The sequence below is a fragment of the Bombina bombina genome, chromosome 1 (assembly GCF_027579735.1).
Source record: "Bombina bombina isolate aBomBom1 chromosome 1, aBomBom1.pri, whole genome shotgun sequence".
NCBI classification, from domain to species: Eukaryota; Metazoa; Chordata; class Amphibia; order Anura; family Bombinatoridae; genus Bombina; species Bombina bombina.
In genome coordinates, this window is record NC_069499.1 from 552,290,792 (window position 1) to 552,315,806 (window position 25,015).

General features: G+C 38.9%; 1 protein-coding gene across 1 annotated transcript in view; it reads right to left on the reverse strand.

The window, feature by feature from the left end:
- Positions 1–25,015, reverse strand: part of LOC128659728 (aldehyde oxidase 1-like) — a 561,780-nt gene that overhangs the window by 389,683 nt on the left and 147,082 nt on the right. Inside the window, 1 exon segment of the mRNA XM_053713310.1 lies at positions 6,005–6,156. Within this exon segment, the coding sequence (XP_053569285.1) occupies positions 6,005–6,156 (152 nt within the window).

The window sequence follows — 25,015 nt, forward strand, 5'->3', positions numbered from 1 at the left end:
ACTGATCGATTAATAATTGGTAGTGGTCTCCTGAAACGGTTAAGCACCATAATTGATTGCATAAATAATGTAATTTGGTCACAAGTAAAAAGACCTATTAATTATGAGCGGTCTGGCATATCTTGCACCAGACATAACTGTCACGTGGTGGAAGAGAAGCCAGATGCTGTGGAGATTAATTCCAGGAATAACTCTGTACCTGAAATCACTATCCTACAAATAGATGATCAGACTCCCTTAAGCTGCTCTGATGGTAATATGTTTAAAATTTTGCCTGAAAAGATAGACAATATTTCCTTAGACGGCGATGTATTAACCATATGTCTCCACAAAGGGGACCCTAAATCCCCTAAAGGGGGAGATCACTCTCAATTACTCACAGAAATTGAGAACGTTAAAGATGATCTATTTATCCCTATACAGGTACATGACCTTGGAAAAACCAAGTATGCCAAATTGAACTTAAAACAGAAAGCTAGCTACATAAGCGAAGGCTTATAAGCGCAGATCGCTGAACCGACAGTGATTAAATATCTTTCAAGATCTCTGTGTCCATGGCCTGGATGACAGGTCTGAAAGCTATAACGTCACAGCTAAATTTTTATAATCTATCTCCATAGGTAATAAATCAGCAAAGCACCTGTTTTTAGTTTTAAATAATCCCCATAATCAAATATACATTGGCAATGATCTCTTAAATAGATATGCCATACAAATAGATTTGATTAACCTTTGCCTCTGGATCAGGTTAAAAGGGGACCCTGAAGTATTTCAGGATGATAATGCAGCCCTGAAATCAAGCCAGCAAATGCCATATGCTGTGAATATGCAGGTGTCTAACGATATTGTAATTGCTGCTGGGACTGATAAATTCCTCTTATCCTTACAGGTAAAAATGTCTGAAACACTAATATGTATCTCCCATAGAATGAAAAATCTGGGTATAACAATGACCCATACTCCCATGGTAAATATTGTAACTATTCCAATACATGTTATCATGCATAACATGACCCCACAGGATATCACCTTGTCCAAGGTCTATTGGATATGCTCTAGAATCCATTTACTACACTTTTGGATTCCAAAATATTATAATTGTGCTAATACCTGAAGAACAGTTAATAGAACAATCCTTTGCCTCTATGCCAGAGGGATTGTTTACAATTCAGCTTATTATCCCTTTAGCTCAGAGGAAGGCATCTGTAAAATTGAAGAAGCCTCCCTATTGTTTGATCAGCCCATCAAAGAGCAAGAATACCCCAATACCCATCATGGGGGCAATGTAAATTATAATCAAGGGGATCTCACCTCTAGGTTGGAAGAAGCCTATGAGATAGGACAGCCTGAAATCTTTCCAGGATTTCAGCAAATAGTCGAAGAGCAAATCTTCTTAGCTAATGGCTGTTCCAGTGATGATGAACACCGACAGCTACGAGAACTCCTGATGGAGTACAAGAATGTTTTTGCTAGGAATTCTTATGACTGTGGGACTACTGACCTACACATTGCAAGAATCCAAACAGATCCCAATGCACCACCTGTCTTTGTTAAACAATACAGACTTCCTTTAGCCTCATATGATTCGCTTGCAGAAATCATAAGGAACTTGGGAGAAAGACAGGTGCACAGCTCTTATAACAATCCTATTCCAGGTGTTCTTAAGCCCAATGGACAATGGCGTTTGTGTACTGACTTAAGACAGCTAAACAAGCGAGTGTACATGTCTGGCTGGCCTGTGCCATATATTGACCAGTGCCTAGCACAGATGCAGGGATCTAAAATATTCACTGCCATTGATTGTGCGCAGGGATATTAGACCATAAAGGTACACGAGAAGGACCAGTATAAACTGGTATTCTTGTTCCAAAAGGTCCAGTATGCATTCCAAAGGCTCCCGTTTGGATACATAAATCCAGGACATGAATTTGCTGTATTCATGCATAAGGCTATGCCTGATTCACTGGAAAGTGGGACGTTATCCTATGTTGATGATGTGTTAATCAAAAGCACCGACTTTGAAAAACACATCACAGAGCTCAAACATGTTAAAAGGGCAGGTGTCAGCCAAGTTAAGAGGGCAGGTGTCAAATTAACCCCCAAAAAAAACTCAATGGTGCCGCACTCGTGTAAAATTCTTAGGACATGAAGTTACTTCTGAAGGGTTAAATCCTCAGAAGTAAAAAGTGGAAGCTATAATAAAATTATAAAAACCCAACTAACTTAAAGGAATTAAGATCATTCTGGGGTATGGAAAATTATTCTCGCAAATTTTTTGATAATTATGCAGAATTAGCTAATCCACTGCTACTTCTTCTAAAGAAGGAGGTGAAATGGCACTGGAGTGAGACTCAAGAGACAACCATCAGAGAGCTGAAGAGAAAACTCACTCAAGCACCTTACTTAGCATACCCTAAAGGGAGTAAACCTTTCTACTTAGAAACAGGTTATACAGATATAAGCATGAGTGCTGTTTTATACCAAAAGCATGATAATTTAAGCAAAGTCATTGCTTATGCGAGCAAAGCTTTACCCCCAGTAGAAATAAAATTTAGTGATTGCGAAAAAGTTCTCTTATCTACTGTATGGGCTCTACAAAATTTCCGCAGCTATATACAGGGCGAGAAACTTATTGTAGAAATGGCCCACCAACCTTTGCTATATCTGCAAATTAAGAGAATAAGAGATGGGAACCTGTCTAAAAGCCATGTAACAGCTTGGACTCTTTCCTTACAAGGCTGGCCTTTAGAAATTCGCTATAAGCAAAACAATAAGAATCCAGTTGCTTGCTGAGCTCCATGACTGTACTGCTAAGAATCATAGTAAAGAGTTATTAGAAGATGATTTCCTGAAGGAACAATTGCTTTCCCCATATAAAATATATAATGAGGACCATTGTCAAACATTACCTTGGGTATATATTGATGGTTGTTCTTACCACGCCACTATTGATAATGAGCGCAGATTAGTCATTGGTATAACTTGTGCAAATGGATTACCAAATATTTCTGTAGGTTTCAGCATTGGACCAAGATCCAGTCAAGTTGCAGAACTAACTGCTGTTCTAAAAACCATTGAAATGGCTATTGAACAAGATATTCACAAATTTGTGGTCAAACCTGACTCAAATTATGTGTGTGGCAGTTTTGTTGAATATCTGCCAACTTGGAAAATAAATGGCATGCAGAAAACTAACAACAAACCAGTCAAACATGGCAAGTTGTTCTGCGACATTAATAAGTTTAATGGTTTCCAATGGTTTAACCATACACTGGAAAAAGACCAAGGGTCATTCCAGGATTCTAGGTCCTGATAAGGAAGATAATGATCTTGCAGATTTATTAGCCAAACAAGGAGCCATAACTGGAGAGCTCCTCAATATTGACCACTTAATGGGTGCAATTCAGGTAGAAGCCATTACCAGAAACCAGGCTAAACAACAAAGTAAACCTAACCTGGTACAATTGAGTCAGGATTCTCCTAGTGAGGACCTAATCACTAGTCAAAAGGAAGACCCCATTATAGGTATCTTCTATAAACACATAGAAGATCCTGAAAGCAACCCCATCTCAAAAGAGGACGGTATTGGCAAGGAGGATCTTAGAATCTTAATGAAATCCAAATCACAATTCAAGTTACAGGATGGTTTGTTAATTAGAACCTCCAAAACTGGCATCCAGCAATTGTTGGTACCTACAAAGTTCAGAGGTCTCATGCCTCAACATACCCATGATGCTCCACATCTGGCCATCGTGGTGCCAAGTTAACATGTGAAATATTGCGTGATTACACCTTTTGGCCGCACATGTTGAAAGATGTTCAAACTTACTGTCAAAGGTGTTTAATCTTTTCACAGTTCCAACCCACTGCACTAACGCATAAAGCGCCATTGCAGAAAAGGAGGATGGTAATGCCATGGTCAGATATACAAATCGATTTTATTGGTCCAGTAACTAGGTCATCAAGAGGTAACAGATACATGTTAACAGTGAAATGCCTATTCACTAAATGGGTAGAGTGCATCAGTGCACCTAACAATAGTGCTGAAACATGCACAGCATTGCTCATCAACCACGTGTTTTCCAGATTTGGTTTACCCCAGAGAATCGAATCCGATCGGGGAACCCACTTCACTAGCGAAGAGATGACCAAAATGTGGAAAATACTAGGGGTCAAAAGAAGGCTCCATAATGCATATATAGCTTCCTCAAATGGTGGTGTAGAGTGTTACAACCAGTCCATTGTGAGAATCCTGAAAAAGTTTGTGAGTGAAACAGGTAAAGTCTGGGATGTAAAATTACCTCTAGTCCTAAGGGAATTAAGAGCAACTCCAAGTAGTGCTACTAAGATGTCACTGTTGGAATTCATGACTGGTAGAAGAATGGTTCTACCTCAACATCTATTATACCGTACATCAGACTAGAACTTGATAAATGCTGCCAACACGCATCAATATGTGGAGAACCTAAGGAAGCACCTGCAATATGCCTTTGCATTTGCTCAAAGGAACATAGAAAAGTCTGCAACTGCCGCTTAAACCTATTATGATCTCAAAACGTCCAAAAAGGAATATGAATTAAATGATAAAGTTTATCTTTATAACTTTGGAATAGATCAGGTTAAGGAGAAGACATTTCTTTCATCATGGAAGGGTCCTTTTGTCATTACTGACAAAATATCTCCAGTTGCCTATAAAATTAGGATACCTAAAAATGACACTTTTATGGATAAATGGGTCCATATTAATCAGTTGCAAGCGTGCCATCCTAGATCCCAACTACAAGTCATAGAGGGAGAATGAAGTGTCATACCCCCAAAAGCACTAAAGAAGTATTGTAGTTTAAAAATGCCTAGCTAACAAGCATAAATATGAGGATACAAAATAACGGACTCTCTTCATAGAAGACTGTCTATGATGGATACCGTCAGTACACTCACCAAGTACCACTGACTTTAAGCCAATTCAAATACATGTGTCCTACATATATTTGAAATTGGAAGGGGGAATTATGTCAGGGTACCTGTGAATAGCATTAAATAAACTACATATGTATCAAATAAATTTTGATATTTTATGTCAGCTAATGTCTCCCTTTACATGAGTTGTGTGGGCTATAAGCACAACAGATCAACACCCCTTTTTCCTGATTACAGAACATCTGAGAACAAAGGATATCTGTAAAATCATAGAATGACACTCTCAAGTTTGAATGCCCATATATGGATTTCCTGCCCAATATGTGTCATATAGTTACAGACCCCCTGTGAACGGTAGTCATTTAGTCTGAAGTAATCCTTTGAAGCCCGAATATATGCTAGGTGTTAAATTGTCCTATGCTGAGTTCAAATACACGAAGCTCAGACATCACTACTCTATGAAAGATAAGTAAGAGAAGCATTTTTAACCCTCTAGTAGCTAGATAAATATATAGTCTAGATCCTAGATTCAAGTGTATTGTGAGATAAACTCTCAAATATTTCATATGTGCCTCAGACTGTCCAAATAAATTGTATAAATGTGTATAATTGTCTGAAAGTTAACTTAAATCTATTGAGATCCAGTAAGATTTGTGTGAAGTATCTTGTTATATAGTTTAACTAAGTTTAGTTAGCGGTCCATATTCTGGTATTTTATTGTGGTATTTTTAATGCGATTCATTGTGAGTAAGGTTAATTTTAGAGATATATTTTTATGATCTGTTGTATAGAATATTGTAACGGAATAAGCGTATATAATTGATTCATAATCTAGTTTCTACATAAATATAATTCAATGTGTATATAAAGCTAACTAATCAATGAACTAAGTAATAAATATTAATTTCAATAAATATATTGTTACGTATATACATTTTATTGGTTGGCAACTGCTAAGATATTAATAAATGATATTGTAAACCTGGTATATACTGACAACCTCAAATTTTTTTTTATATTTAGCATAAATACTAATGTTTTATAGAACAAATGATATCCTTTCTTTCAGTGATAAATGAGAACATACAGCCACGTTCCGGATCTGCCGTCCTGCTAGCGTTTTCAGCTGCTTGAGGAGTGCACAAAATGTTTTGGTCTTTTCCAGTGGGATATTGGAAATGGCTTCCTTTAATGTATCGTTAAGCACAGAGAGACTGCAGGCTCCTCCTACTGATATCCCTATAGATGCAGAAAAACACATCATTATTGACTTGCACTATCCTAAAAAAATTATAATAATACATTTGCAGACCACGGCCGTGTTTGCATAGTTGCCGTTAATTCATTGTCTGACACAATATTTTTTTCTCATGTAACACTTAACGTCCTTTGGCAGTTTACATTTACTCTATTTCCTCGATTTGCGCCTCATAAGTCTTGCCTGTGGTTTACCATTTGCATATCTCAATGAAATCTATAGGAAGCTTCAAAACGATAATTAGCGCCACGCTTACATTGTACAAAGTATAATTTTACCCTTGATGAAAATTAACCAAAACTTATGTCTCACAAAAGGGAACATTAAGGCACATAAACAGTGTAAAAGTATACCTGAAACCAAATCCTTTTGTACTGCATGTAAGAAAAACATAATTTGCATTTAAAATTAAACTTTTGCAAGCTAATTCCATCCTGAGAAATATTAAACAATCTATATTACATTTGTATATATGCATGATGGGCATACTGGTCAAATTATTAGGGGGCCAGATTACGATTGGAGCTCTATCATTGCACGCGAGCAAATATCGGGTTTTCGTGCTTGCTTGCACGCAAGTTAAATTGCGCTCGTATTACAAGTTGAAGTTAACGCTCGTCAGGTTAGCACATCCTCAGACCTGTGGTTAACTGTTTCGCGAAACAAAAAAGTGTCACAAAACATCAAAAATACATTACACAATACAGTTACACTCATTATAACACCATCTAATAAAAATTATTAAAAAAAATATTGCAGAAAACGTTATAAGGGCTCAAAGATATGAGATCTCAGGTGTTAGAAAAAAGAAAGGCAGGCAAAGGGCTTTAACATTGAAATACGTACATATACATGTCTAAAGATGGGTATGTATGTGTGTGTGTGTATGTGTATATATACGTATATATGTGCATTGGAGCCCTTTGCTGTCAAGTAGATGAAAACATGTAAAACCATATTTATGCAATATTCATATTTAATAAAGTGTTATGCTGTGTATTTAGTGTAAATATTTCACATTCTAATGTTATGCACAAAGCAGAGTATGTGCTAAGTATTTCTAAATAAATATTCCTATACTTACTGTATATATGTATCTGCAATATATAACTATACCTGGTGAGTGCTGGGTGTTTCTATGTGTTGTATTACTTTTTATTTGTAATCTCCCTTGTTTCTTGCACCCATTCCGGACTGGGGTTAACTGCCTGTGGCTCTGGTGACATCACAGCTTTTTATTTGGAGTGCTATTTAGCACCCAGGGCTGGATGTTACTGAGTCACAGGATGTGTACCTGATCCGGTCTTGGAGTGCAGTTCCCTTCCATGTTTTGTACTTTCTATGGGTGATTACAGCCACCTGTGCACCCCTTCTTTGTTCTCAGTTTGTTTGGCTTTGTGAGCTCGCATGATGGTGTGGCTGTGTTAGGGACTCAGGCGATGGAAAGGACCTTGACGTGGTGCCTGAGCTTTCCCATTTGGCCAGATGCGGTGACTAACCTTTCCAGTTGTGATTTTATCTTAGCTGTGAGCTAGCTGGTGAGTGCTGGGTGTTTCTATGTGTTGTATTACTTTTTATTTGTAATCTCCCTTGTTTCTTGCACCCATTCCGGACTGGGGTTAACTGCCTGTGGCTCTGGTGACATCACAGCTTTTTATTTGGAGTGCTATTTAGCACCCAGGGCTGAATGTTACTGAGTCACAGGATGTGTACCTGATCCAGTCTTGGAGTGCAGTTCCCTTCCATGTTTTGTATTTTCTATGGGTGATTACAGCCACCTGTGCACCCCTTCTTTGTTCTCAGTTTGTTTGGCTTTGTGAGCTCGCATGATGGTGTGGCTGTGTTAGGGACTCAGGCGATGGAAAGGACCTTGACGTGGTGCCTGAGCTTTCCCATTTGGCCAGATGCGGTGACTAACCTTTCCAGTTGTGATTTTATCTTAGCTGTGAGCTAGCTGGTGAGTGCTGGGTGTTCTATGTGTTGTATTACTTTTTATTTGTAATCTCCCTTGTTTCTTGCACCCATTCCGGACTGGGGTTAACTGCCTGTGGCTCTGGTGACATCACCGCTTTTTATTTGGAGTGCTATTTAGCACCCAGGGCTGGATGTTACTGAGTCACAGGATGTGTACCTGATCCGGTCTTGGAGTGCAGTTCCCTTCCATGTTTTGTATTTTCTATGGGTGATTACAGCCACCTGTGCACCCCTTCTTTGTTCTCAGTTTGTTTGGCTTTGTGAGCTCGCATGATGGTGTGGCTGTGTTAGGGACTCAGGCGATGGAAAGGACCTTGACGTGGTGCCTGAGCTTTCCCATTTGGCCAGATGCGGTGACTAACCTTTCCAGTTGTGATTTTATCTTAGCTGTGAGCTAGCTGGTGAGTGCTGGGTGTTTCTATGTGTTGTATTACTTTTTATTTGTAATCTCCCTTGTTTCTTGCACCCATTCCGGACTGGGGTTAACAGCCTGTGGCTCTGGTGACATCACAGCTTTTTATTTGGAGTGCTATTTAGCACCCAGGGCTGGATGTTACTGAGTCACAGGATGTGTACCTGATCCAGTCTTGGAGTGCAGTTCCCTTGCATGTTTTGTATTTTCTATGGTTGATTACAGCCACCTGTGCACCCCTTCTTTGTTCTCAGTTTGTTTGGCTTTGTGAGCTCGCATGATGGTGTGGCTGTGTTAGGGACTCAGGCGATGGAAAGGACCTTGACGTGGTGCCTGAGCTTTCCCATTTGGCCAGATGCGGTGACTAACCTTTCCAATTGTGATTTTATCTTAGCTGTGAGCTAGCTGGTGAGTGCTGGGTGTTTCTATGTGTTGTATTACTTTTTATTTTAATCTCCCTTGTTTCTTGCACCCATTCCGGACTGGGGTTAACTGTCTGTGGCTCTGGTAACATCACAGCTTTTTATTTGGAGTGCTATTTAGCACCCAGGGCTGGATGTTACTGAGTCACAGGATGTGTACCTGATCCGGTCTTGGAGTGCAGTTCCCTTCCATGTTTTGTATTTTCTATGGGTGATTACAGCCACCTGTGCACCCCTTCTTTGTTCTCAGTTTGTTTGGCTTTGTGAGCTCGCATGATGGTGTGGCTGTGTTAGGGACTCAGGCGATGGAAAGGACCTTGACGTGGTGCCTGAGCTTTCCTATTTGGCCAGATGCGGTGACTAACCTTTCCAGTTGTGATTTTATCTTAGCTGTGAGCTAGCTGGTGAGTGCTGGGTGTTTCTATGTGTTGTATTACTTTTTATTTGTAATCTCCCTTGTTTCTTGCACCCATTCCGGACTGGGGTTAACTGCCTGTGGCTCTGGTGACATCACAGCTTTTTATTTGGAGTGCTATTTAGCACCCAGGGCTGGATGTTACTGAGTCACAGGATGTGTACCTGATCCGGTCTTGGAGTGCAGTTCCCTTCCATGTTTTGTATTTTCTATGGTTGATTACAGCCACCTGTGCACCCCTTCTTTGTTCTCAGTTTGTTTGGATTTGTGAGCTCGCATGATGGTGTGGCTGTGTAAGGGACTCAGGCGATGGAAAGGACCTTGACGTGGTGCCTGAGCTTTCCCATTTGGCCAGATGCGGTGACTAACCTTTCCAGTTGTGATTTTATCTTAGCTGTGAGCTAGCTGGTGAGTGCTGGGTGTTTCTATGTGTTGTATTACTTTTTATCTGTAATCTCCCTTGTTTCTTGCACCCATTCCGGACTGGGGTTAACTGCCTGTGGCTCTGGTGACATCAAAGCTTTTTATTTGGAGTGCTATTTAGCACCCAGGGCTGGATGTTACTGAGTCACAGGATGTGTACCTGATCCGGTCTTGGAGTGCAGTTCCCTTCCATGTTTTGTATTTTCTATGGGTGATTACAGCCACCTGTGCACCCCTTCTTTGTTCTCAGTTTGTTTGGCTTTGTGAGCTCGCATGATGATGTGGCTGTGTTAGGGACTCAGGCGATGGAAAGGACCTTGACGTGGTGCCTGAGCTTTCCCATTTGGCCAGATGCGGTGACTAACCTTTCCAGTTGTGATTTTATCTTAGCTGTAAGCTAGCTGGTGAGTGCTGGGGTGTTTCTATGTGTTGTATTACTTTTTATTTGTAATCTCCCTTGTTTCTTGCACCCATTCCGGACTGGGGTTAACTGCCTGTGGCTCTGGTGACATCACAGCTTTTTATTTGGAGTGCTATTTAGCACCCAGGGCTGGATGTTACTGAGTCACAGGATGTGTACCTGATCCGGTCTTGGAGTGCAGTTCCCTTCCATGTTTTTATATATATATATATATATATATATATATATATATTATACAGTATAATATATATAATATATATATATATATATAGATAGATAGATAGATAGATAGATATATAGATAGATAGATATATAGATATATAGATGGATATATAGATAAATATTGTACCAAATTAGCATCAGATATATGTAGAAATATCTATTTATGAATAAATAGAAAATATTCTTCTATGGGAAGAATACTGGAATGTGAAATATTCATATTGTCATGTCAGGTTAGCACACTTGAGAATCTGCGTTTGGGTTAGCACGTGAGTGAAATGTTTTTTATTCTGTCCATTGACTTCTACGGGGGAATAGGTTAGCATGCAAGATTTTAATTTATATTTTAAAAGTTGTTTTTTTTAATGATTTGAAAAAATTACTTTTCCCCTTTTGGCGAGGTTTTCATCTAAAAACAAGATAAACTGTTATGGAATTCATTTTCCTGTAGAAGAAAGTAGACACAACTATTCTAATCTTCTTAAACAGGATTTCTACAGTTTTCACTGTGTAAATTGTGAAACCACTAAGTGACAAGGATTTAAAATAAACCAAAGTTGCAAAACTCATTGTACTGATCATGTTTTTAAAAACAAGTTGTGCAACTAGTATGAGTGCTGTTTGCTTCAAGTGGTGCGCTATTTAACTATTTTACTTGTGCATAAAACACTGCCAGAAGTTAACTTTTGACCCGAAACTTGGTAACTTCAGGACATTGGATATCGCGGTCATGTTAGCGTCTTATAACCATTTACTTTAATGGAGTGCGCTGATGAAAGAAACCTAACACATCAATTACGTGCTAACCCCACACCGAGTTAGACCAAGTGCGCTCAACCTGAAGGTAGTTATGCATATTTTGTATTCTAATGTTCTTTACATAGAAGACAATTTTCTTTTTCTTTTTAAATATTTATTTCTATATATATCTAATAAAAAAACATTATATATATATATATATATATATATATATATATATATATATATATATAATATATACTAGTCCTAAAGCACGTTTACACGGGCCATTTTTTGCAGTACAGCAGTCCCACCCTTGCTCTCTCTCTCCCCCCCCCTCTCTTTTGTACTCTCTCCCCCCCCTTTTTTTGCGCTCTCTCTCGTTCCACCTCTCTTTTGCTCTCTCTCCCCCTCTCTTTTGCGCTCTCTCTCGCTCCACCTCTCTTTTGCTCTCTCTCTTCCCCTCTCTTTTGCTTTCTCCTCCCCCTCTCTTTAACTTTCTCTCCCCCTCTCTTTTGCGCTCTCTCTCCCCCTCTCTTTTGCGTTCTCTCTCTCTTTTTGCACTCTCTCTCCCCCCTCTTTTGCGCTCTCTCTCTCTCCTCCTCTCTTTTGCATTTCTCTCTCTCTCCCCATCTCTTATGCGCTCTCTCTCCCCCTCTCTTTAGCGCTCTCTCCCCCCTCTTTTGCGTTCTCTCCCCCTCTCTTTTGCGCTCTCTCACTCCCTCCTCTCTTTTGCTGTCTCTCCTTTTTTTGCTCTCTCTCCATCCCTCTCTTTTGCTCTTTCTCTCCATCCCTCTTTTGCTCTCTCTCTCCCCCTCTCTTTTGCTCTCTCCCCCTCTCTTTTGCTCTGTCTCTCTCCCCTCTCTTTTGCTCTCTCTCTCTCCCCCTCTCTTTTGCTCTCTCTCCCCCTCTCTTTTGCTCTCTCTCCCCCTGGTCTTTTGCGCTCCTCTCTCCCCCCCTCTCTTTTGCGCTCTCTCTCCCCCTCTCTTTTGCTCTGTCTCTCTTTTTATGCTCTCTCCATCCTCTCTTTTGCTCTCTCTCTCCCCCTCTCTATTGCTCTCTCTCCCCCTCTCTTTTGCTCTCTCTCCCAAACAAATACCCAACACTTGGTAACTTCAGGACATTGGATATCGTGGTCATGTTAGCGTCTTATAACCATTGACTTTAATGGAGTGCGCTGATGAAAGAAACCTAACAAATCGATTACGTGCTAACCCCCACACCGAGTTAGACCAAGTGCGCTCAACCTGATGGTAGTTTTCTTTTAAATATTTATGTCTATATATATCTAATAAAAAAACCATAATATATATATATATATATATATATATATATATATATATATATATATATATATATATATATATATATATATATATATATATATACTAGTCCTAAAGCCCATTTACACGGGCCATTTTGCAGTACAGCGGTCCCACCCCTTGCTCTCTCTCCCCCCTCTCTTTTGTGCTCTTTCCCCCTCTTTTTTGCGCTTTCTCTCGTTCCACCTCTCTTTTGCGCTCTCTCCCCCTCTCTTTTGCGCTCTCTCTCACTCCACCTCTCTTTTGCTCTCTCTCCCCTCTCTTTTGCTCCCTCTCTCCCCCTCTCTTTTGCTCCCTCTCTCCCCCTCTTTTGCTCTCTCTCCCCCTCTCTTTTGCGCTCTCTCTCCCCCCTCTCTTTTGCGTTCTCTCTCTCTTTTGTGCTCTCTCTCTCTCCCCCCTCTTTTGCGCTCTCTCTCTCCCCCTCTTGTTTGCGTTCTCTATCTATCCCATAGTAATGTTCCCCATGATTAAACAGTGCACTATTGTATTTTTAACTGTATTGCACTTTTGATTGGTTGCGATATACATTTGCTATTTATTGTTGTTGTTATTAATATATTTCATATATTTATAAACATGTTCTGTGAAATTTCTTCGAGGTTTTACAACTTTGTGACAACAAGCAAATAAAACTGTTTTTATTTCATAATGTCATTTTAGTTACAGTTCTTCATAATTACAAATAAGCTATCTTATCTCATTAGTCTGTATTGTGCTTGAGAAACTGTCACATGAATTTTTTTTAAAAAGTATCAGTAATTGGTATCAGCGAGTATTTGAAAAAAGTATCGGTACTTGTACTCGGTCTTAAAAAAATGGTATTGGTGCAACCCTAGTAAATACACAGTAAAACATATTATAAATATTCTAATTGAATAAAAATATTTTTTTATGTTTTAAGGTATTTGAGTGAAAGGGCTTCAAAGTGTGTGTGTGTGTGTGTGTATATATATATATATATATATATATATATATATATACAGAGAGAATTGCACTCACAGAAACGAACAACTGGCCCAATACCATTGTTAGCCTGTTCTATGGTGATTTACCACCTGGGTGCAGCTTTTTAGCCCAGTAATGCTTTTCACAGAGTAGAACTTTCCTGTAGCATATCAGTCTGATCCCGCCTATTACGGTCAGTCCAGCACCGAAATACCAGGCAATTCCTCTCTGAACAAGGAACACAGCAAACCCAGACAATTGTTTCACCCTTCATTGGGCCTCGTCAGTGAGGTGTAGCCATATTCCTCTAAGCACACTGAGCAAGGAGTCCACGTCTGGTTGCCCCTTTTTCCCATAGGGAGACTAAATACATACAGAGAGAAGTGCACTCACAGAAACGAATAACTGGCTAAATACCATTGTTAGCCTGTTCTATGGCGATTTACCACCTGGGTGCAGCTTTTTAGCCTAGTAATGTTTTTCACAGAGTCAAACTTTCCTGTAGTATATCAGTCTGATCCCGCCTATTATGGTCAGTCCAGCACCGAAATACCAGGCAATTCCTCTCTGAACAAGGAACACAGCAACCCCAGACGATCATTTCAGCCTTCATTGGGCCTTGTCAGTGAGGTGTAGCCATATTCCTCTAAGCACACTGAGCAAAGAGTCCACGTCTGGTTGCCCCTTTTTCCCATAGGGAGACTAAATACATACAGAGAGAATTGCACTCACAGAAACGAACAACTGGCCCAATACCATTGTTAGTCTGTTCTATGGTGATTTACCACCTGGGTGCAGCTTTTTAGCCCAGTAATGCTTTTCACAGAGTAGAACTTTCCTGTAGCATATCAGTCTGATCCCGCCTATTACGGCCAGTCCAGCACCGAAATACCAGGCAATTCCTCTCTGAACAAGGAACACAGCAAACCCAGACAATTGTTTCACCCTTCATTGGGCCTCGTCAGTGAGGTGTAGCCATATTCCTCTAAGCACACTGAGCAAGGAGTCCACGTCTGGTTGCCCCTTTTACCCATAGGGAGACTAAATAAATACAGAGAGAAGTGCACTCACAGAAACGAATAACTGGCTAAATACCATTGTTAACCTGTTCTATGGCGATTTACCACCTGGTTGCAGCTTTTTAGCCCAGTAATGGTTTTCACAGAGTCGAACTTTCCTGTAGTATATCAGTCTGATCCCGCCTATTACGGTCAGTCCAGCACCGAAATACCAGGCAATTTCTCTCTGAACAAGGAACACAGCAACCCCAGACGATCGTTTCAGCCTTCATAGGCGGGATCAGACTGATGTACTACAGGAAAGTTATTCTCTGTAAAAAGCATTACTAGGCTAAAAGATGTTGCACCCAGGTGGTAAATCTCCATAGAACAGGCTAACAATAGTATTGAGCCAGTTGTTCGTTCCTGTGAGTGTGCTTCTCTCTGTATGTATTTAGTCTCCCTATGGAAATAAAGGGGAAACCAGACGTAGACTCCTTCCTCAGTGTGCTTAGAGGAATATGGCTACACCTCACTGACGAGGCCCAACGAAGGCCGAAACGATTGTCTGGGGTTGCTGTGTTCCTTGTTCAGAGAGGAATTGCCTGGTATTTCGGTGCTGGACTGACCGTAATAGGCGGGATCAGACTGATGTACTACAGGAAAGTTCTTCTCTGTAAAAGCATTACTGGGCTAAAAGAAGCCGCACCCAGGTGGTAAATCGCCACAGAACAGGCTAACAATAGTATTGAGCCAGTTGTTCGTTCCTGTGAGTGTGCTTCTCTCTGTGTGTATGTGTATATATATATATATATATATATATATATATATACACACACACATATTTACACATATACAGTATATATTTATAATTATATATATATATATATATATATATATATATATATATATATACACACACAATATAGTCCTTTCCATTAAAATATTGTGTCATATACAATACAAATGTTAACCCTTAAAAAAAGGTTGTATTAATATAGGTATACCCCGCTCATACAGAAGGTTAGGGACCGGAGCCCCGCTGTAAAGTGAAAATCGCCTTAAAGTGAAACAGGGCAGTTTTAGCTTTCTTTTCACTTGCCAGTGTGTTTAAAAAACTTGAAAACATGTTTGAACTAACATATATTAGTGGTGCAATAGCTATAAGTTTAGTTTAACACTAGCACAGCACAGTAATTAATTAGTATTCAATAAATAATGTACCTGTAAAATAGTGACAATTACTGTAGTAAAATTTGCCGCGCTATAGCACTGAGACACAGATTGCACTGTAATGATGTACAGAGTGAACTGTGCATAACAAAATGGTGCCAGTCACTTTTCTCGCAATCTCACGATGATTACAGCACTGTTTCAAAATCCTTGGAGGTATTAGCGAAGCGCTGTAAAGTGAGGTATACCTGTATTTAAATGAATAATTTCATTAGAAAACACGAGTGTAACATTTTATTTTAATATATTTATGTTGTGTTTGGTGCACATTTATTTTAAGCCCTAACCCTTTATGCAAGGTCTTCAGTCGCGGTACGCATTTACTTTTAACTTGTAATATGCTAGTTAGCGTGGTCACGATATTGCAATAGCGCTAACGTTAGTGCACCACTTGTAATCTAGCCCTATGTAATTGCATAATCCATTTGGTCTGTAATTATTTTGTTACAACTCCAGAACAACACAGGTATAAAACAGATTAAAAAGCGTGCCATTATGGACTTCATCTGCATGTCTCAGAAACAGGGGGAAGTGTCATTATGCTATGGAAACCTGGCTAAGAGCAGGTATCCTGAATAATATTAGTTAAACGTGCTCCACAATAAATTGCAAGGTAAGAAAACGATAAAGAGAAGTAGACAGAGAAATAGTTAAATGGAGACAAAAGGAAATTATAAGGCTATGCACAGGGGTGTAGGTAATGGAAAATGGATGTAATAATATAAGGAGTGAGCAAGAAATAGGTTGCAGGGTAAGCACTAACTGGGAGAGTTATATAAAACAGGGGAGATAAACAGAAGAGTGTAAAAGAGGAGAGATAAAACTTAAAGGGCCACTGTAAGTAAATATTTTCTATGCCTGTTACTAACTAACTACCCCAAATACGCTTTTTATCAATAGCATTTCATTAACATAGCTCTACCCAGGGACGTGCACTCATAGGAGGCAGGGGAGGCAGTGCCTACCCTGCCATATGTGGCCAAAGCTCAATTAAATTTTAATTAAAACAAAAAAAAGTCCAAAAAAAAATAATATTTTCCCCCCATGTAATGCTATGGAGAGGCAGGTACAGGAACGCTTCTCTCCATTGCAGTACATGGGTCAAAGGAAAAGCTGTGCTGCAGCGCCACCTGTGTTCTGTCAATATATTAGCAGCAAAAATTGGGACCAATAGGAGGCACCCCTCTTGATGCCTCCTAGGAAGTGAAGGATATATAGATTAATCAGGAGGATGCAGTGAGCAGGGTCATGTGACACAACTGGAAGCTGAGGTAGCCTAAGAACAGATGACAGCAAGCAGAAGAGTAAAGTAGTATTCTACATCTCTTGTTATTCACAAATTGTGTTCAGATACAGCTCATTAACAGGGGGGGGGGGGGGACAGTAAGTGAGCATAACCCAAAAAAGACAGGAAGTCAAAAGGTCAATTCAAATTTAAATCCATAATTTAAAACCCAGAGTTTGAAGTTAAGTGTGCAGTGTCCACATTATTTAAATTAAAGATTTTGACATTGAATATTGCTAAGCCTCCCTTTTTCATAGTTATTTGATTTAATTAGGTACAAACTCCATATATGTTATGTCTGTTCAGTCAGAGGATGCAGTATCTATTTTTATTTTTCTCTGTGTCTCCATTTATTTAAAGACTGCTGTTAACTTGTAATTCACAAATCAATTGAAAGCTGTTGCATTGTGTTTTTAATATGTGCTACTTTTATACAAGTTTATATTAATAAAAAAGGAGATGAGTCATTTAAAAATATATGTAATTATTGCAGTTAAATGTTTTTAGAAATAATGCCACTGTAAAGTAACTGGTTAAACACATAGTCAAAGGAAGACATTTAAAATTAAACTTTCATGATTGAGGTAGAGCATGCTATTTTAATAGACTTTTCTTGTTATTTATATTTTAAGAATTAGCATCAACTATTACTGGCCCCATGTCAGCAAATCAAATTAGTTTTTGAAAGGAACATGAAAGTCATAATTACATTTCCATCATTCAGATAGAAATTGCACACAAAAAAAAAACAAAAAAACTTTATATTTTACTTTTATTATTATGTACTTCATTCTTTTGGTCCTTTTGTTGAAAAGCATACCTAAGTGGGATGTGCACGTGCGTTTCTTGAACACCATATTGCAGCAGCTGTGTTGGCAGTATTGATAACTTGTCCTTTGTGTAAAACTTGTATGGTAAATTATTTCTATTTTTACAATACAGTAGTGAGTAGAGAAGAGATTGGGGATCATTCTAATTGCTCAGTAACTGGCACTGTGCCACAGAATTGTGTGAGTGTGTATGTGAGCAAAGTGTGTGTGGGTGTCAGTGAGCAGAGTATGTGTGCTTTATTCTCCAGGTAATCAATACATTTCCGATCAGCTGGTGCTTTAGTGCAGTGTTTCTCAACAATGGTCCTCAAGTACCCCCAACAGGCCAGGTTTTCATTATAGCTGATTTAGTGCACAGGTGAAGTAATCAGCTGATCAGTAACGCAGTGGTTACTAACTTGCTCTCACCCATCACCTGATTATGTCACCTGTGCACTGGTTCAGCTATAATTAAACCTGCCCTGTTGGGGGTACTTGCGGCCCTCTGTACATGTGATTCTCCAGCGTATCATATCTAGTGCCTCACCAACCTCTGACCTCACTGCACGTCACTGGCTCTACCGTATGTCAGAAATCTTGTCCGCAAATTTAATTGTTTTCCAAACCCACTCCGTGGGTGTCCTTTGCTCTGTACCAATCCGTTTACAATACCTAGGTTTCAAAATGGCGCTTTAAACACAAAGTTATTGGTTTAAGTATTTTGAACACTCAGTGCTGAAAATAGTGGGCAGGATAACGTGACATCATCGGCAAATAAAAGATATAACTTTTAGAACGTTATGAAACTTTGTTTGGAGAAAATATAGGTCAGTAGGTTTTAATTAATGTTTATTAACTTTAATATGTTAGTTGTTTAGCTTAAAAATTATAACAGAAAGTAATCCTTTAATAAAGTACAAGAGAAGAGAACACAAGAAAAATGGCAAAAATATACTGTATAATCAGTTTTCAATCTTTTGTTTTACATTCAGTGAATGCCTTAGCTTTACTACCATTAACCTTGTTTTTCTGCTTGGAATTTAAATTTGTTTTCAAAATGCCTACATTTGCCAACACTAATACAGGTTAAGTTCTATGCTGTTTGTGTTTCACGCTAGCATATTAAAAACTATGTACCTATTTAAACTATTAACCCCTAGTCCGCCATTCACCCACAACACAATCTACCTATTTAAATTATTAACCCCTAATCCACCATTCCCCAACATCGTAATATACCTATTTCAACTATTAACCCCTAATCCGCCATTCACCCACATCACAATCTACCTATTGCGATTTGGGTGAATTCGCCACCCCCCACGACGCAAATAACTAATCACTAAGGCCCCTAACCTAACACCCCCCTAAATTAACCCCCATTACATAAATTAAATAAATACCAAGTTACAATTTAAATAAAAAAGCCTAACATTAATTTAAAAATAAAACCTAATATTAAATTACAATAATTAAATCTAAAATGACAAAAAATTAAAAAGTCTAAAATTACAGAAAAAAATAAACCAAATGATCAAAAATAAAAAAATTAAACCTAATCTAATACCCCTATAAAAATAAAAAAGCCCCCCCCCCAAATAAAAACATCCCCTAATCTAAGACTAAACTACCAATAGCCCTTAAAAGGGCCTTTTGTAGGGCATTGCTCTAAAGTGATCAGCTCTTTTACCTAAAAATAAAAAATTAACCCCTAACAGTAAACCCCCCAACTCACCAAACCCCCTAAAATAAAAAACCTAACACTAAAAAAAACACAAGCTACCCATTGCCCCTAAAGGGGAATGTGTATGGGCATTGTCCTTAAAAGGGCAATCAGCTCTTTTGCACCCCATTAAAATAAGTCCTAATCTAAAAAAAAAAACCATCCAAATAAATAAAAATAAAACCTAAGTCTAACCCTCAAATAGGTACTCACTGTTCCTGACGTCCGGCGGAGAAGGTCTTCCAGGCGCTGAAGGTCTTCTTCCAGGCGGTAATATCTTCATCCAGCTCGGGTACCTCTTCTATCTCCATCCAGGATCAAGGCAACGAGGAGGTGACCGAGGAACAGGATTGGCAACTGCAGAGCCATCTAGCGTGGACGATCCTCTTTGTGCGATCGCCACCGCACACTGAAGCTTGAATGCAAGGTATCCGTTTTTTATATTGGGGTACCTTGAGTTCCTATTGGCTGATATTTTCAAATCAGCCAATAGGATGAGAGCTACTGAAATCCTATTTGCTGATTTTTTGTAATGGGGTTACTTTAAGGGGGTATTAAGTTAGGGGGCTTAGTGATTAGTTATTTGCGTTGTGGGGGGATGGCGGGTTAGGAGTTAATAATTTAAATAGGTAGATTGCCATGTAGGTGAATGGTGCATTAGGGGTTAATAGTTTAAATAGGTAGATTGCGATGTGGGTGAATGGCGAATTAGGGGTTGATAGTTTAAATTAGGTAGATTGCTATGTGGGGGAATGGCGGTTTAGAGGTTAATATATTTTATTGTTAGCTGTGATGTGGGGGCTTGGCGGTTTATATGTTAATAACTTTAATAGATACTTTGTGATATGGGGGTTGGCAGATTAGGGGTTAATACATTTATTAGTTATTTTGGTTGGGGGGATGGTGGTTGAGAAGTAGATATAACGCATGCGTTAGGTGTTTGCTTTTATTTTAACAGTGAGCAACGGGTAAAATATATGCCCCACACTTGTATATGGCGCCGTATATACGATCAAGTGTAGTGTAAGGTCGGGTTACCATAGTAACCTATTAATTTTGAAGAAATTCGGCATCGGGTGGAAGCGTAAACACAACGCTAACTTACAACTACACGAAATGGGCGACTGCACGCAATGTGCTAAATAATTCTATGGAAACCTGGTACTAAAATGGAGCCGTAAATTACTTTTAGTTGCCGGCAACTTCGGTAGCTTATGGCTCCATTCTTAATTGATCAATGGAAACGAGCTCTGTGAGGGTGAGTCACAATAATGATGTAATGTGGATCTCTATTTTAAATTCTTCATGTAGCAAAGTTTGTGTCCATGAACCGATAAGTGGTACTAAATGATCTGGAAAAATAACCATTTAAAAACTAAAAAATATGTGTTCTGTTAGGATTGGATTCAACATTTGATTTCCAGGATGCTAATCCTTGATGTGGATATAATATACATGTATTATCGTTACACTTACAATCAATTGCCTCATAATGGTGTGGCTTGAATATTGGAATTCTGACCTTTTAACTCACACTTTTTTTTTTCACCTACGTAAGACAGTTTTCATGGGCATCATTCTGACAAAAGATGGGTGTGTTATGACTGATATCGTTGTTGCTTTTATATTTTTATTTTAACACTAACATGGCACACTAATATACCACAATTCTTAATATAAAGTTCTTAAATATATTAGCTTGAAGTTTCATTTTTATTCTCATTATTGTTTCTTTGCATTAAATGCAGCAATTTTAAGGACTTGATCCTGTTTAGTACACTACAGTGTATATACTCACACCCACATGCATGCTTAGTTCTAATAGCTACTTACCATCTTGTAGTGTATTTCACATGCATTGAAGATCCTCAATCCTCTCCAAATGAAAAATCATGACAGGAGTGAAAAATGCCCTTTTCTCATTTCAAGTTCCTAGTTGATAGAAATGTAAATATACATGTAAAATACATTCATTTTAACTGTGTTTATGTTTAATAATATACAACTGCTTTCTATGAAAACTAAACATACCAAAATTAAAGGGACATGTAACATTTAATACATTTTATATGCATATATTCTAGATTATTCCCCTGACTCCTATAGTTATGGGTTGTCCCTACGTGTTGAAGTCTAGCTTTCACTGCTTTCCGAGTGCTGATGTGATTTTAAAATTCCCAGGAGGGGAATTCCTATAGGGGCACACTTATCAATGATAAGATGGTATGTGGAACGTTACCAAAGTTTGCTCGTGGAAAGAAAACAATTATCCAATAGAGTAAGTCCTTTGACATAATGTGTGCTTTAGATGAGTCCGCTCCACTTGAACCCGGTGTGAGGGTAATATATAGGATTGATAAACGAAAAAGAGGGTGCCTCATAGTGTAATATGTCCTAAATGGGTCTGTAAGCATAAATGGTAGAAAGCTTACCAGATGGAGTTGCACCATACTGTGACTGGTGCCAGCGAGCAGGCTAGCACTCAGCAGTGGCTAGTAAACTGTTCTGGATGTCTCTGATCGATGTTGTCAGCCAGAATCCAATGTTGGATGTATTTCAGAAAGGAGTGGAGTTTTCCTATGTATCCACCGATAGGGTCAGTGTCAGGACAAACAAAAGGACAACTTCCGATATCAAATATGATAAAAACAACGCTTTAATCTTTAACCAACGGGTTTCTCGACCAAAACAGGTTGTTTCTTCAGGCAATAAAATGGATACAAAGCATCTCAATTAGCAACATTAAATACATTTGTAACAATAAAAAACGGAAGTTGTCATATTTCAAAAGAACCAATAGTAACGATAATTTGATCTGTGAGTTTGAACAAGCAACGTTCTTGTATCAGCAATAACTCAGGTGTTATATATTAATTACAAATTTCTAAAGGTGGCGTATACCTTCTGAAGTCTCTTGTAAGAGAGTATAATGATTATAACAGAAAAACAATCTGTACTTTAATAAGACCTTACTAGTAGTTGATCGACATAAGAAACCCTTATTCTCACAAGTGTCTGAAAAAACACAGAGTTAACAAAGATAAAATCTACACATTAGTAAAACATTACTAATAAATAGTCCATATGAGAGATCATTGTTCTTATGGTGTCTCAGTAAGTACAACATGAGTGCATATGTGAATCAGTATTTAGCATAATGTTATAGCTAAATTAGCAAATAGTGACTCAATGAAAACCCTATTTTTACGTATGTGTATATATATAGAGAGATAGAAACTCATTGTACTTCCAAGGATGATCCAGTGTCCTAACCCACAATCTGAGACTCTATATGTATGGATGTCGTTAACGTGAAATTACATGTATATATGGTTAATCCCAAAAAAATCAAAAGAATGAATGCATATCAAAGATTGAAAATCAATAATAAGGGTCGCCGTGTGTCAAAAATATGTATGTGGTTTGGTCAATCTGTGTCACGCCGCACCGCTCTAGCCATTGCTAGGGGCGCAGCATCTCCTTCCCTGCTCGTTGCCAGTGGCAGTGTCAGCTCAGATGCGTGCGGTGCTGACGTCATCGCCGCACGCTCCTGATGCTGGTCAGACCTCAGTGGCGCGAATCCTATGCCTATTTAAACTTTCCACAAAGGATCTGTCACTGCCCAAGTATAGGTGTTACTTTGTGTACTCCTGGGTGCGACAGATCGTTCTTTCTAAGTGCCTGATTACTGTTGCTGAACCTGCCTATCTGACTACTCTACCTGCCTTAACCCTTAACTGCTGGATTGATTACTGTTGCTGAACCTGCCTGTCTGTCTACTCTACCTGCCTTAACCCTTAACTGCTGGATTGATTACTGTTGCTGAACCTGCCTGTCTGACTACTCTACCTGCCTAAACCCTTAACTGCTGAATTGATTACTATTGCTGAACCTGCCTGCCCTGACTACTCTCCTGCCTTAACCCTTAAACTGCTGGATTGATTACTGTTGATGAACCTGCCTGTCCGACTACTCTACCTGTCTTAACCCTTAACTGCTGGATTGATTACTATTGCTGAAACTGCCTGTCTGACTACTCTACCTGCCTTAACCCTCAATCTGCTGGACTGCTTTTCTGTTGCCAAACCCTGCCTACCTGACCATTCTAGTGGTTTATCCTTCGACTGCTTTGCTGTTGCCAAACCCTGCCTGCCTGACCATTCTAGTGGTTCATCCTTGGACTGCTCTGCTGTTGCCGCTGGGGACTGTCCTGCCTGTGGTGAGTGCCGCCTTCCTCATCTCACTAACTTTCTCTGCTCTGGGATATTCCCTATCATTCCGGCTCGACGCCGGGATAACAAGACTCCTGGCCGAGTTTGGTCTGATAGAGGAATATCCCACGAGCGTTACAATCTTGGATTTTATGCAAATCCCGAGTGTATAGTTAGTTTCATGTTGTCTTGGTTATCTATTTGTTTTAAACCAAATAGATAACCAAGACAACATGACACTAACTATAGACTTGGGATTTGCAAAGAAATCCCAGATTGACCAAACCACATACATATTTTTGACACACACACACACGCACACAGCAACCCTTATTATAGATTTTTCAATCTTTGATATACATTCGTTCTTTTTATTTTTTTGGATTAACCATATATACGTGTAATTTCACGGTTAACGACATCCATACATATAGAGTCTCAGATTGTGGGTTAGGACACGGGATCATCCTTGGAAGTACAATGTGTTTCTCTCTCTCTCTCTCTCTCTCTCTCTCTCTATATATATATATATGCACCCATGTTGTACTTACTGAGACACCACCATAAGAACAATGATCTCTCATATGGACTATTTATTAGTAATGTTTTACTAATGTGTAGATTTTATCTTTGTGAGAATAAGGGTTTCTTATGTCGATCAACTACTAGTAAAGTCTTATTAAAGTACAGATTGCTTTTCTGTTATAATCATTATACTCTCTTACAAGAGACGTCAGAAGGTATACACCAGCTTTAGAAAGTTGTAATTAATATATAACACCTGAGTTATTGCTGATACAAGAACGTTGCATGTTCAAACTAACAGATCAAATTACCGTTACCATTGGTCCTTTTGAAATGTGACATCTTCCGTTTTTTATTGTTAAAAATGTATTTAATGTTGCTAATTGAGATGCTTTGTATCCATTTTATTGCCTGTAGAAACGACCTGTTTTGGTCGAGAAACACGTTGCTTAAAGATTAAAGCGTTGTTTTTATCATATTTGATATCGAAAGTTGTCCTTTTGTTTGTCCTGACACTGACCCTATCGGTGGATACAGAGGCATATTCCACTCCTTTCTGAAATACATCCAACATTGGATTTTGGCTGACAACATCGATAGGGGACATCCAGAACAGTGTACTAGCCACTGCTGAGTGCTAGCCTGCTCGCTGGCACCGGTCACAGTACGGTGCAACTCCATCTGGTAAGCTTTCTATCATTTATGCTTACAGACCCATTGAGGACATATTACACTATGAGGCATCCTCTTTTTTTTATCAAT